The following is a 14,268-nucleotide window of genomic DNA, read 5'->3' as shown; positions in this document are numbered from 1 at the left end:
ATTCACGTTGCTAAAGTTCTAACACCGATCCATTTATTATGAAGAAAATTCACTCGTAGTGTTACTTATTTCATAAAACAAGGATTTGAAAGCGGGTATATCAGTTAAGGGGTAACACTACCTTGTAAATTTTTTTTTAACCATTTTTTTTATTGGCTTAAATTCTTCCTTAACTATCCAAAAATGATGCCCAAAACATTTTATGTGGAGGAAAATTTTTAAAGTGGCCGAAAAATTCGGTTTTCCGAGTAAAGTCACGGTGCTATTTAACGAGTAATTAGGGCATGTTCCATAACGGTACAGTAGGGGTCACTATTCCTTCGTAAACATATTATACTTACATCAGTAAGATAAAACTTGAAAATGAAACCATTAGATGTCTCTACTACTCGAATTTTTAAGAAACAACAGCTGACGCCAGAAAAACCGTTAGAAGTAGAGTTTTGCTTGCTCTCGTAAGAAGCACGTGTTTCTTGGTTCTGTTGAGTTTTTATTCGATATTTTTGTATAATTTTGATCAAAAATGTATACAAGTGACAGAAAATCACGCAAAGGAACGAAAAGTAGCCAAGCAACAGTGAGAAGAAAAGGTGTGAGAGGCGGCACCCCGAAAAATCGATATCTGCTAGAGCAGTCGGCTGAGAGCGTCGGCACGTCCTCTAAAAAATTGAAGTTATCGGAAAATGAGTATGATATTGATTACGATAGCACTTTTGGCTATCGTTTACTATGTTTCGCATCAGTTTTCTCTGCTCTATCGGAAGTGTTGGTGTGCCATACGTGCCACAAGCCAGTGAAATTCACTGAAGCAAACAAACAAGGATTAGGCTTCAAAATCGTTATAAGCTGTGAGGCGTGTGAACCAGTGCACATAAATAGTTGCCCAAAAATTAATAATAAAGCGTATGAAGTAAATAGACGAATGGTTTTGGCAATGCGTTTGTTGGGAATCGGTTTAAATGGAATAAAAAAGTTCTGTGCGTTTATGGATTTGCCTCAACCAATATTTCAAAAAAGCTACGATGAAATCATCAAAACTTTCCGCGAGGTATCCGAGTCTGTTTGTTCTTTTTCCATGAAAAATGCTGCGCAACAAGAGAAAATAAAATCTGTAGAAAAAGGCGAAAACAATGGTATTACAGTCTGAGGTGATGGCTCGTGGTATCGTCGAGGTTTTTCGTCACTATTCGGAGTCGTTTCGCTTATTGGATGGTTCAATGGGAAAGTTGTTGACGTTTGGTAAAAAGTAAGTTTTGTAAAACATGCTTGCACTGGAAATCAAAAGAAAACACAACTGAGTACGAAGAGTGGAAGAAAAATCATGAGTCGACGTGCGAGGCGAATCACGAGAGATCAGCAGGAAAAATGGAAGTAGACGCCGCGACTGAGATGTTTGCTCGCGCGGATGAAAAGAATGGTGTTTCTTATATTAATTACGTAGGTGATGGTGATTGTAAGACTTTCAAGGCTATTGTTGAGCAGAATCCAAATGTCAAAAAAAAAGAATGTATTGATCACGTTCAGAAAAGAATGGGCACCAGGCTTCGAAAATTGGTGAGTAATACAAAAGGATTGAGCGATAGAGGTAAATTAACGGGCAAATTAATAGACGAATTAAGTATTTACTACGGATTGGCTATCCATAGACACTGTAACTCAATCGAGGACATGAAGAAAGCCATTTGGGCAACACTCTATCATAAAATTTCTACCGATGAGAAGCCGCAACATCATTTTTGCCCGGAAGGCCCGAAGTCGTGGTGTGCTTGGCAGCTACAGAAAGCAATCGTGGGAAACACCAACGAGTTCAAGCATAATCCAGCAATGAGCGATGAAGTTTTTAAAGCTATAAAGCCTATGTATGAAGAATTGAGTAGGGATGATTTGCTATCACGTTGCTTGGGCGGGTTCACACAGAACTCAAACGAAAGTTTCAACTCGCTCGTGTGGTCGATGGCTCCCAAGTCAAGTTTCAGCGGCAAATCTGTACTCGATATTGCTGTGAATCTCGCAGTTTTATATTTCAACGATGGATTTTTCGGAATTATGCAAGTTATGAAGCAAATGGGCATTTTAATCGGACTGAGTTGCTATAATTTCTGCTCGGAAGCCAACGCCCCGCGCATCACGCTATCTGAGCGTTCCCTGTCCGTAGAGGCGAGAGAAGCTCGCTCAACATCATTATCGTCAAGGAAGGATGAGGAGCACGAAAATCTTAATTTAGAAGGACAATTGTATGGCCCAGGCATCGCCGATTAATGGTAAATAAAAAATTACATTGAAATATACGTACTTGAAACTTTAAACGCGTTTTACTCGAAACCATGTTTTTCGAGCTGGCCGTAAAGCTAGCGCCTACAATTTTCAACCAATCGACTGGAAATTTTAACTGTAGCTAAAAAATTAAATTTTCTAGTGAACGCCCGTAGAACTTTTTGATTTATGAAAATTTACTGACTTTATAGCCGATTTTCGGCCGATTTTTTCCGTAAAAACGTGTTTCTTTTTTTAAACTGACGCCATTTTTTAAAAAATCAATATTTTGAAAAGTTCTACGGGCGTTCACTAGATTTTTTGATATAATTTCAAAATCTTTTTTGTTTTTTATTCTAGATGCACAATTGCGACCTGTAGGTTTACGGCCAGGGAGGTCATAAAAAAAAAAGATGTTTCATTCCGACAGATGTTGTGCTGCCATTTTGTTTTTAAATGACTTAAAAAAAATTTTTGTATATACTATAAGAGATGTATAATGATGTCTAAAAAACTGAATTTCAATAAATTGTTTTGCCTTTCCACAATAAATTCGAAAAAATGAACCTTGATTTTGACCCCACAAGGTAGTGTTACCCCTTAAATAAGGAACAGTTAATAGCAATGGCGCAGAAATTAGAAATAGACGACACCGGATCTTTCGAAGAATTACGTAGGCGAATCGGTCGGTATTCGGAGGAACATCCCAACGAAATTGAGGCTCGGGTAGGGCAGAGTAGCGCACAACTGCAAGCACCAATGCAAATAACAGTGACCACGCCCGGAAACGAGGTGTTGTGCCGGACGCGGCACAGGGTGTGGGGTAGCCGGGAATTTCAAGTTAATTCCTGGATTTTGGTGCAACTTTTATTATAAATTTCTTTTATATAAATATATTCATTTATTCGACATTAGTCAGTTTCTTTCGAGCCCTCTCTTCGTCGTCCTTTCCTGAATCGCTTCGTTCTTAGCAGGGCTGGTTCTAGTTAATGCGGGGCTGGGTGCAAAAAAAAATGCGAGGCCGATTCTTGCAACTCAAAAAAAAAATTTAAAACAAAGATATTTTTCTCTCCAAAATAAAAATTAACATAAAACCTTTGAACAATAATCTTAAAAATTAACTTTTCTCGCTTTTGCGGAAGCAAAGTCATTAATCACATTAGAAAAATCGGTTTCATGTGATATCTCTTTTTCTATTGACATCATGGCTAGTCCCACCAGTCTTTCCTGTGATGTATTTGAACGTAAGTAGTTTTTTATTAGTTTAAGTTTTGAGAAGCTTCTTTCAGCAGAAGCAATTGTTACTGGTATGGTTAATAAAATTCTAATCGCAATATAAATATTCGGATAGACTAGATTTAGTTTTGATTCAATTAGGTAGTTCAGTACATCTAAAAGGCAACTTTGACTGTTTTCTGGAACTATCTGAATGAAAGATAACAATTCTTCAAGAAGATCTGCTCCATCTACATCAGAATTCTGTCCATCCTGTAAAATATTATGGAAGTCCATGCAGTTTTTCATCAAGTCTTCTTTAGATATTGTTTTTATTTTTCTGAAATCGTAGAGAAATCCAAAGTTATTCCTGAGATCTTCGTACAGCTTAAAACGTTCCTTAAATGATGCAATGGCTTGGTCGGTAACGAGGAGAAAATATTCTATGCGGAATTGTTCTTCTTCATTTCTTATTGGATCATCGACGCTTTCATAATCAAACGGTCGTTTTGATCTAGCAACCCGTTTTTGAGGGAAATGAGGAATAACGTTATTTTGCTCTGCAATAATTTTTGTGGTTTTCACACACTCTTGATAGCCATCTTCTCTAAAAGTTAATAACTCTTTTAGCAGATTATCAAGGAGTGATATGGCCACATCCATTTGCACGTCCCTTTGCTGAAGCATTTTACTTACTCTATTGACTTTTACGAGTAATTCATACCATATAACAGTGGATAATATGAATGGAAAAGATTGAATTTCTTTCAATAAAGAAGTAGCTTCGCTAGCAGCTTTTGGATCTTTAGGTTCGGTTAAAATTTCTTCAAATATTTGTACAAACTCTTTAATTTGGAACCGTACAGCTTTTACACTTTCTACGCGGCATTCCCATCGAGTATCAGATAGCGTTTTTGGTGTAAGCTTTAAATATTTCTTAGTTATATCATATCTATAGTTAGAAGCTGATAAGAATGTGTAAAATCGTTGAATAACACCAAAAAATGTAACAGCCTTGGGAGAAACGCTAGCAATATCTGCCAATACGAGATTTAAATTATGACAGCCACACGGTGTAAAAAAAGCTTTTGGGTTTTCTCGTAAAAGTTGGGCTTGGACACCAGCTTTGTATCCCTTCATGTTTGCTCCATTATCATATCCTTGTCCTCTGCAGTTTGTAAAATCAAGTCCACAATCATTCAGATGTTGTTTTAGAGTTGTTGCCAATCCTAATCCGCTAGTGTCTTTGACCACCAAAAACCCGGTAAAACTTCACATATTTGTACTTCACCGTTGTGTATATGAACATATCGTATGATGCAAGAAAGTTGCTCCTGATGAGAAGTATCTGGAATACAATCCAAAAAAACAGAAAAATACTTGACAGCTTTTATTCGACCGATCACAGTATTTCTGATTTTATTACCCATCAGAGATATAAGTTCGTTTTGTATATTTTTGCTTAAATAGGTAACAACATTTCTTGATTCTTTAGCATGATTTACATGTTCCATTAGAACAGAATCATACCGAGCCATAAGTTCTACGAGGCCTAAAAAATTTCCATTATTTGGAGTATTCAGTAAATCGGATAAACCTCTCAATGCCATATTATGTTCGGCTAGATATTGAATAATGGCTATTACTCTTTCCAAAATATTTCTCCATTTCTGTTTTTCTTCAATATAAAGTTTTTCAGACATATGAGAAATATTAGAACAGTTTGCAGTAGTGATGAGCTAAATAGTTATTTTGCTATAACGGTTACTACGGTTATCGTTATTCACAAATAACTCCTCATTTAAGCAGTTATTTTATATAGTTTTTTTATATAGGTTTTTATACAGTTTTAATTCCATTAAGGGCCACTTCGACCAACTTCGGTTGACTTTAATCGTTGATTAAAATGTTGCAAACACTGACAAAGTGTTTCATGCTAGAAAGAGAGCGAAATATTATGTTCTCTTTCTAGCATGAAACATTTTGTCAGTGTTGGCAACACTTTAACCAACAATTAAAATTAATCGAAGTTGATCGAAGTGGCCCTAAAATTTGTAGAAAATATAATGCATATGTATAGGAAAACTAATTATATTTACTATAAAAGATGTTACGTATTATTACGTTCTATTTGTTAAAAACATAATTGACTGATTTCTTTATAGTGCGTATATATTGTATACATATATATGTAGAACGTAATATCTTTTATATTAAATGTGGTATATATAATATATTAGGTATGATATGCATATTTATATACATATTTATATGAAAGCAAACTTGCATAACGATAAAACATCGCAAGAATTATCGTAATATAGACATTATTTATTAAAATGTAAATTATAGTTAATTTTAATGTAGATTATAATTGAATAATCACAGTTGATCATCACATACTAGTTTCATAATTGCATCTCGATTTTTTGACATCACAGTAATACTAATTACATTAATCTGTTATTATATTAATTAATACAAATAAAATCCATGTATAAATACGAAAAGAAACGTGCACAACTTATTAAATGAACTTATTACATAAACTTTGTACTCAAATATGTAACTTACTACATATAAACTAACATAAATGTAATTGCACGAAGATTTGTGTAATGATGCAAAACAAAATGAAAAATGAAAAATAAAAAAAAAGTATGTTTATATTTAAATAATTAAAAACATAATAAGATAATAGCAAGCTTACTTTTTGACATTTGTATTTAAAAATAATAATTTTTTCATTTTATTTGTAGATCGATTTCTACGGTCTGACAAAAAGAAACCTGCTTTTGAAAAAAGTCTTTCACATGGAACAGACGTTCCTAAAGCACATAAATATTTTTTTGCTAAGTTCGAAAGATATGGGAAATATTTCGTATTTTCTTTCCACCAATTATTTGGATTTTCTTGTCGTGGAAGTATATCTACTTCATCAATGTATCGTTGAATTTCAATTAAAGCTGTAGACAAGGGCGTTTTTTTTGGTTTAGTAACAGTAATGTTATCAAACATGTACCATACAGATAACTCGTCTTTGTCTAATTCATTTTGATCTAATCCACTATTTTTATTTGCAATATTACGTTTTGCTTGTTCAGTAATATCTATATTATTTATTAATGATGAAATGACTACTTTTTTTGCATGTTCAACAGCACTTTCACTGGAAAAGGCTAATCCTTTAAATCTAGGATCCAAAAATGTACATACTGATAGCGTAGTACTACTTTCTATATTACTAAGTCTCGTATTAAAACCATTTTGAAGTTTGGAGACCACTTTCATTACAGATGGTGAAAAATTCTTTTTTGGTAAAGTTGTACATATGTTTCTTAAACCATTTGTTAATGGAATAATTAAACTGCTTCAAATGGCTTTAATATCTGACACATTTCATTAATTATTTTCTATTCTTCCATTGTAAGTTTGGAAGATCCTTATCTAATACAGCTAATGTGCTACGAATTGCAGTCTCAAGCTTAAAAAATCGTTCTAGCATAAAATAAGTAGAATTCCATCTAGTGGGTACATCTTGAATAAGTTTTAAAGGCTGCTCACAATTATTTCTTTGAAATAACATCAATTTCTCATTTGAAATGTAACTCCTTTTAAAATGACCAACAATAATTTTGATTTTCTCTAGAATTTCAGCGATTGCATCAACATGTAATGCATCATTAACAATTAAATTTATTGTGTGAGCAAAACAGCTAAAATGTTTCCATCCTAGTTCTTTAGAAATAGCATTTTTTATATTGCTAGCACTATCTGATACTGCTAACAGAATTTTTTTTTCAATACCCCATTCATGTACAATTCTTCTTATTTCATGTGACAAATTTTGACTTGTATGATTTGTGAACATTACTGAACATTCTAATAGCACAGATATTAATTCAAAATTATCATTAATAAAATGAACTGTTACAGCAATGTAACTTTCTGTATTTCGTGACGTCCAGCAGTCAGTAGTTAAACAAAAACTTGAGCCAGAATTTATTAGTTCTTTAGTATAGGTAAGACACTCTTCATAAAGAGCTGGTATTGCCGTTTTAGAAATAAAATGTCTTGAAGGAATTTGATAAGTTGGATTTAATGCTCTAACAAATTCTACAAATCCTTTGTCTTCGACAATACAAAATGGTTGGAAATCTTTAATAAATAACTGTAGTAACTTATTATCAATTATTTTTTTCTCTTTATTAGTGAGCTTTTTTGGTATATATGATGAGATCTTTTCGCATTTATGAGACTCAAATTTTTTCTGTAATATTGATTTATTATCGATACCTGTTTTATTCTTAATATCTTCTAAAGTGACTGATAAACTGCTTGAAATCTTTCTTGAAGATGAATCAGAAGATATTATTGAACACGCAGGACTAGACATATTAGAATTATTAGATGCGAGGCTTATATCTGCACAATTGCTTGGAGTGTATTGATCAGGTTCATCATTCATTTCTTCATCCAAACATGATATTAAAGAAATATCCTAAAAATAAATTTTTAGCATAAATTTATCTCAACTATTGATTGAAAATAAAATATTTTTATTAAATATTTTCTAATTTTTTCATAAAGAAAAATAAGTTAAATAATTCATCTCAGTATGCATATAATAATATTAATTTTATAGAAAGATAAAAAATGTGGCAAAATATAAATAGAGATTGAAGAAAAGATACATATGTAATTATACATATGTATTTTTTTATGAGAATTAAACAGGATTCTTACCTCATTTTGATTGCATACTGATAAATTGATTGCAGGTACTTTACTTGTAGACGGTAAAGCTACTGTTGGATGTCTTGCTAATATGTGTTTTCTTAAATTATTTGTGGTACTTCTATATGAAAGTTTATGTTTGCACAAATTACAAGACGCAAATTCAGTATTAAGAATAGTAAAAAAGGACCATATGTCACTAGTTTTTCTTCTTTCTTTCGGCATCTTGCCGAAAATATGATAAAATATATGATAAACAGTATGTAACAGTGTAAATGTAAAGTATTGAATGTACTCGTGTTATATCAGTAAAAGAAGGTTAAGTCACCCATTAAGTCTATCTATTGCACAAGATAACCAACATGCTTTGCTAAAAATTGAAAACCAATAACATAGGTTGTTGCCTTGGGTGCGTTCTGTTTCACGCATATGCGCGCATTTGTCTATAGTACACGTCACGTATATTATAGATCATGCGCGCATTATGTGTGAAACGGAACGCACTTCTTGTCAACTCGATGTTGATTTGTTAGCTTTAAAAGTAAGAGCCAATCACGTTTGATTGCAATTAAGCGGTTTGTTCTGCTGAATGCGCTATAATCTATCTTATACCCGGTCTACATCTATAGTTTACGTAACGTAAACTATAGATTTTCAGTAGGATTATTCGTCGGTGTAGACCGGGTATTAGCATCTCTCTTCAATAGCGACTGCGCACAATCAGGACTTAATCTATCTTTTATGAGTACGTTCGCTTTGACACTTATAGCGCTTTGGCGCTTCTTCCGACTTTTTTCTTTGTAAAAGAGAGAAATGTTCAAAACAGCCTATTTATTTAATGATTGAATGCGCCGATTGGCTATCAGATAGGGAACTTCTAAAATTTCCAGAAAGATTCTTTAGATATGTTCCGAGAGAAACGATGAATAAAATACGTATGTACATACATACATATAACAAAGTTATAAAATAACTGGTATTAGGGAAAATTGATAACGAGTTACAACGGTTATCTTCCGATAACAGTTACAAAGTAACAGGTACGAAAATACCGACCATCACTAGTTTGCAGCACTAATACGAGCTAAACGAGCTTCATTCCATGTGTCTATAGCTTTGAAGTGTACTTTAGATACTTCGTGTTGTTTAATTCTCTCTGATGCATGCTGCCAATCATTAAATCCATGTGTCTCCAACTGGCCTGACCCACTCCAAAACAATTTGCAAGGAAAACAAAAGATAGCATTTTTTTCTTTTGAATATACTAGCCAATGTCTATCAATTTGTTCGCTATTGCTCATTTTCCTTGTGTAATATACTTCCGAAAAGCATCTATTCTTTTCATCTTTCGGATAGTTATTTGAACAAATTTTACGGGGTCCTTTTTCAATTAAAATATTTTTTTCAGTTACCTCGAGATTTACTGGCCATGTGCCTATGTCCTCAAGTTTTTTATATTCATCTATGTTTTCAGTTGATTTTTTTGTTTCTTTTCCATTATCCTGCAAAAACAATTCTTTTTAAATATATTTTGTAATTACTTAAGCTTAAATTAAAAACCGACTCAGGTCAGGAGTATTTTGTTTTTAGGGTAATAACACTTACATTATTGTTATCTGTATATTCCACAAGTTCATCATCTTGCGAATTTGTACCAGGTATTTCTTGAGTAGGCCTGTTTTTTTCTGTATTGATAGTGCTTTTTAAAAATTTATTCATGGAGCCTTTTTGGCTATTAATAAATTCCTCTTGAGCTTTGCGCTTTCTCTCCTTCTCTGCGCCACTTACGTATTTTCTTCCAATATCTCTTTTTCTCATCATTTTCACTACAATCACCTTACTATATTCACTGCAAGTAACTAACTAATAAATCAAGAGACACGGTAGTGTCTCGCGCCAAGTTCATGCGAAGCATTGCGCGGCACTCCGTGTATCTATACGCGAGTCAAACAGTTGAGAGTAACTCAGATTATCGGATTTCAATAACGGCTGAACGGATCGAATTCTTACTAGCCTTAATCGATAGAGCGATTGCGCTAGCGACGCTTTTCGATCAATATTAATGACATGTGTCATATGTGTCATTAGTGACATGTATCATTAACCGCATTTTGAATAGTGGTAAAATGCAAGGTATAAATAATTAATAATTAAATTATTAATTAAAAATTGGCAAGAGCCAGTATGGTATGATAATTAGAGCAAGGTAAATAAATAAATATATCTATTTTATAAGCTAAATATAAATATATATAATATATTAATTATATATACCGGGTGTTTCAGACCACCCGTACACCCCATTTTAAAGCAAAGGAAGTGGTTATTTTGAAAAATGTTTCAGACAAAAGTTGTTGAAGATAAAGTAATGCATTACATGGGTAAATTTGATTGACCTTGGGTGGCGTCGTGAAGGTCATGTCAAGGTCGACTTGAATTTTTTAAATGGGAACCCCTATTTTTCATTACATATTCTTGTAGCTTATCTCGAGAGCTTTCCAAAACACTATAATTAAGTACCTTTTTATTAAGTACTTTTTGAGTTATAAGGCTTGAAATAATTTCTTAATTTTACATAAACCATAAAATATCTAGTAAACCATTCATTTTTCGATTATCTTACCTTCATACTTTTATGTACAAAATAATGAGAGGAATCAATTGGTGTAAAGAAAACACATAGTTGTTTCTAAGAAAAAATATGTAATTTGCAATTAACAATTCCATATTTTTTCTTAGAAACAACTATGTGTTTTCTTTACACCAATTGATTCCTCTCATTATTTTGTACATAAAAGTATGAAGGTAAGATAATCGAAAAATGAATGGTTTACTAGATATTTTATGGTTTATATAAAATTAAGAAATTATTTCAAGCCTTATAACTCAAAAAGTACTTAATAAAAAGGTACTTAATTATAGTGTTTTGGAAAGCTCTCGAGATAAGCTACAAGAATATGCAATGAAAAATAGGGGTTCCCATTTAAAAAATTCAAGTCGACCTTGACATGACCTTCACGACGCCACCCAAGGTCAATCAAATTTACCCATGTAATGCATTACTTTATCTTCAACAACTTTTGTCTGAAACATTTTTCAAAATAACCACTTCCTTTGCTTTAAAATGGGGTGTACGGGTGGTCTGAAACACCCGGTATATACATATATATATATATATATATATATATATATATATATATAATGTTTATTGTATATACTTATTCTATATACATTTTTATATAATTTGCTTATATATTAAAAGAACATATATATATGTATATACATACTTTTTTAATATAATATCTCTTAGTAAATTAGACTAAAAAAAGAAGTGATATAATCCCCAAAAACTTACCTTTTTAAAAAAAGGTAAAAAAAGGGCGCCAAGTTCATGCACTAATTGTATTCAACTGTCATATTGTCTACAAAAATAGTGATATAAAAAAATTGCGCCAATTAAGAATAAAAATTTGTACAAGATAAATAGAAGTATAAGGAAGAAAACAAGAAAGTAAAAAAAATTTTAATTAAAAAAAACTTGGCGCTGCCAATAAAATTGGCATATATTCCAATTAAATATATGTTTAACAGCAAATATAATTGCTTGACATTTATTATTAATTGTCTTAAGATCTTCTGGATTTGAAAATTTAGACCTTCAAGCTGAACAATATATTAATAAAATTGGCAGCGCCAAGTTTTTTTAATTAAAATTTTTTTTACTTTCTGTTTTCTTCCTTATACTTCTATTTATCTTGTACAAATTTTTATTTTTAATTGGCGCAATTTTTTTATATCACTAATTTGTAGACAATATGACAGTTGGATACAATTAGTGCATGAACTTGGCGCCCTTTTTTTAAAAAGGTAAGTTTTTGGGGATTATTATAGACTAACCGCTACCCTACTCTTTTTAATCCTAATCTAAATATTCTGACCTGCCATCCTATGGTTGAATGACCATTCTAGGATTTACATTTAATTTTATATAATATTTGTAAATCCTAGAATTGTATTTATTATATTTGTATTAGATTTGTATTTATTATATTTTATTAATCTACATTATTGCCAGCCAATAATTGCATAAATTTATTAAGAAACTCTGTCGCGCGGGGCTGGTCAAAGCGCGGGGCCGCGTGCGATGCACCGTTCGCACGTGCCTAGAACCGGCCCTGGTTCTTAGCTTTTAGAGTGTTTAGTATCTTCGTCGGGTGATTCGTCGTACAGTATAGCGGTTAGCCTTTGGTCTCGCACTAGTTGATTGATTTATAATTAACGACTGTCCGCCGCGGATTCGCGGTGGACGGCTTTTATTTCCTCGGTTTCGGGAGTGTTTTGGAGGGGATCGCCTAGCGACATGACCATGTATGGTCATGGGGGTTCTTCGAGGCGTCCAAAGTCCAAATGCAAGCGAAGGAGGTTCAAAGTCGAATCCCTTCGTTAGCGTCTTTCGCGTTTCCGGCGAGCGTTCTCGCGCGTGGTTTGCTGAGATGGCGGTTTTGCACGGTTCGCGAATGTTCTATTATATATTCTATTATAACATAATAAGTTATAGTCTTTCGGACTATAACATCCCTCCCCTGTTGGAAAAGAAAAACGGAGGTTGCAAACGAACTTTTTCTATCTTCTAAATGTGTATATGCCTATCCTTATTTTAAATACAATATATTTCGCGTGTACAATATTCATTATAATCTTAAATTAAACTTATTTATTCTAAAATCGTGTGCTCTTAGTTCGTTTTAATATTGGTCTAGGCATTCCGTATGTTTTGTCAGTTTCGTCTATTATTGTAACAGTCGGTTTTTTAGATTTCTTCTTTTTATATTGGACAGTTATCCATATTATTATTATTATAATAATTATAGTGGTTATTCCACTGGAAGCCATTGGATATATAAATGTTTTTTGTTTAAAGAAGTTATTTTTCGTTACTATTTAAATCTTTATTTATCTTTTCTAACTTGTTATTTAGTTCCTTTAGTTCTGTTGGATTATTTACTATGCTTTTAAGTTTTTGTCTGTCATTTGTATAGGTGTTATCTTTAAAGATTGTTATATTATATTCGGGTTGAAATTCTTCGATTTCTGAAGTATATGTAATTGTTTTAGTCTGTAATATTATGTCTGTTGACGTCAATTTACAATTGTCACGTAGAGTGATTCGACCTGTATTTCTGATTATTTTCTTATAATCAGGGTGCTTATCGCATTTTATTGTGACTTGCTGTTCGGATGCTGTCGAGTACAGCCAGGAGTGTGGTTGACGTAAGTCAATCCATATCGTATGGTTTACTGTTACGTGTTTTACGTTACAATATTCTCGATAATCTGTTTCGTATACATATATTTTTATTTCGCACGGCGTATTTATATTTAAATGATATATCGGATTGCTTTCGCATATGTATTGTTTATTTTTATTTATACAATTAGATCTTGTTTTGCTAAACTTAAATAGGTACGCATTTCTTTATTTACAATCATTAGCTTATTCTCTATTTCTATATAAGCAAATTTGTTATTATAGTCGGTTGTTGGTAACGGAATGACATTAAAAATTTCGTACATAGGTTGCGTAATGATGGGGAATTTTAATATTGTATATATTTTCGATTTTTCGGCAATACGCATTTATTTTTATAAAATTTTCTATCGTTACCCATTCATTTTGATTAATTTCAAAGGGGAAATATGAGCCTCGTGGTAATTGAAGTACGGCGTCCTTTAGTTGGTTTATAATGTCAGTTATGGGTGTTAGCAATGGATGCATTTTACCCTGACGTATATATGTTAGATATTCCAAATATCTTTCGCATCTCTTATTAAATTATTTATCATTGCTATTATTACCGTAAAATGTTCGTCTATTTCTTCTCGCGTAGTATAATCTCTAATATAGTGATTAATTAGTTTTCCATTATAATCTAATATATTTTCCAATTTGTTTAGATGTATTATGGTGGAGTTTAAAATTTTAATCTGGTTTTTTGCGACGTGTTCTAAGATTTGTTGTTTGTTTTCTAATAATCCTATTTGTTCGTTTTTATTTTCTGTCAT

The 14,268-nt window shown here is 32.4% G+C and overlaps 2 protein-coding genes across 2 annotated transcripts; one reads left to right on the top strand and one right to left on the bottom strand.

Moving 5' to 3' along the window:
- Positions 1 to 1,365: 1,365 nt before the first annotated feature.
- Positions 1,366 to 2,259, top strand: LOC112639056. Its single transcript, XM_025411881.1, has 2 exons — positions 1,366 to 1,682; positions 1,938 to 2,259. Exons 1-2 carry the CDS (start codon positions 1,366 to 1,368, stop codon positions 2,257 to 2,259), a joined length of 639 nt encoding a protein of 212 aa, XP_025267666.1.
- Positions 2,260 to 3,363: 1,104 nt separating this feature from the next.
- LOC105252574 (zinc finger MYM-type protein 1-like) lies at positions 3,364 to 4,608 on the bottom strand. The gene has a single exon (XM_011260006.2). The coding sequence runs from the start codon at positions 4,606 to 4,608 to the stop codon at positions 3,364 to 3,366; it is 1,245 nt and encodes a 414-aa protein (XP_011258308.2).
- Positions 4,609 to 14,268: the final 9,660 nt, after the last annotated feature.

This window comes from Camponotus floridanus, unplaced genomic scaffold, assembly GCF_003227725.1.
Source record: "Camponotus floridanus strain SB8 unplaced genomic scaffold, Cflo_v7.5 scaffold442, whole genome shotgun sequence".
NCBI lineage: Eukaryota > Metazoa > Arthropoda > Insecta > Hymenoptera > Formicidae > Camponotus > Camponotus floridanus.
Note: the sequence above shows the minus strand (reverse complement) of the source record. Positions and strands in the feature narration are given on the sequence as shown.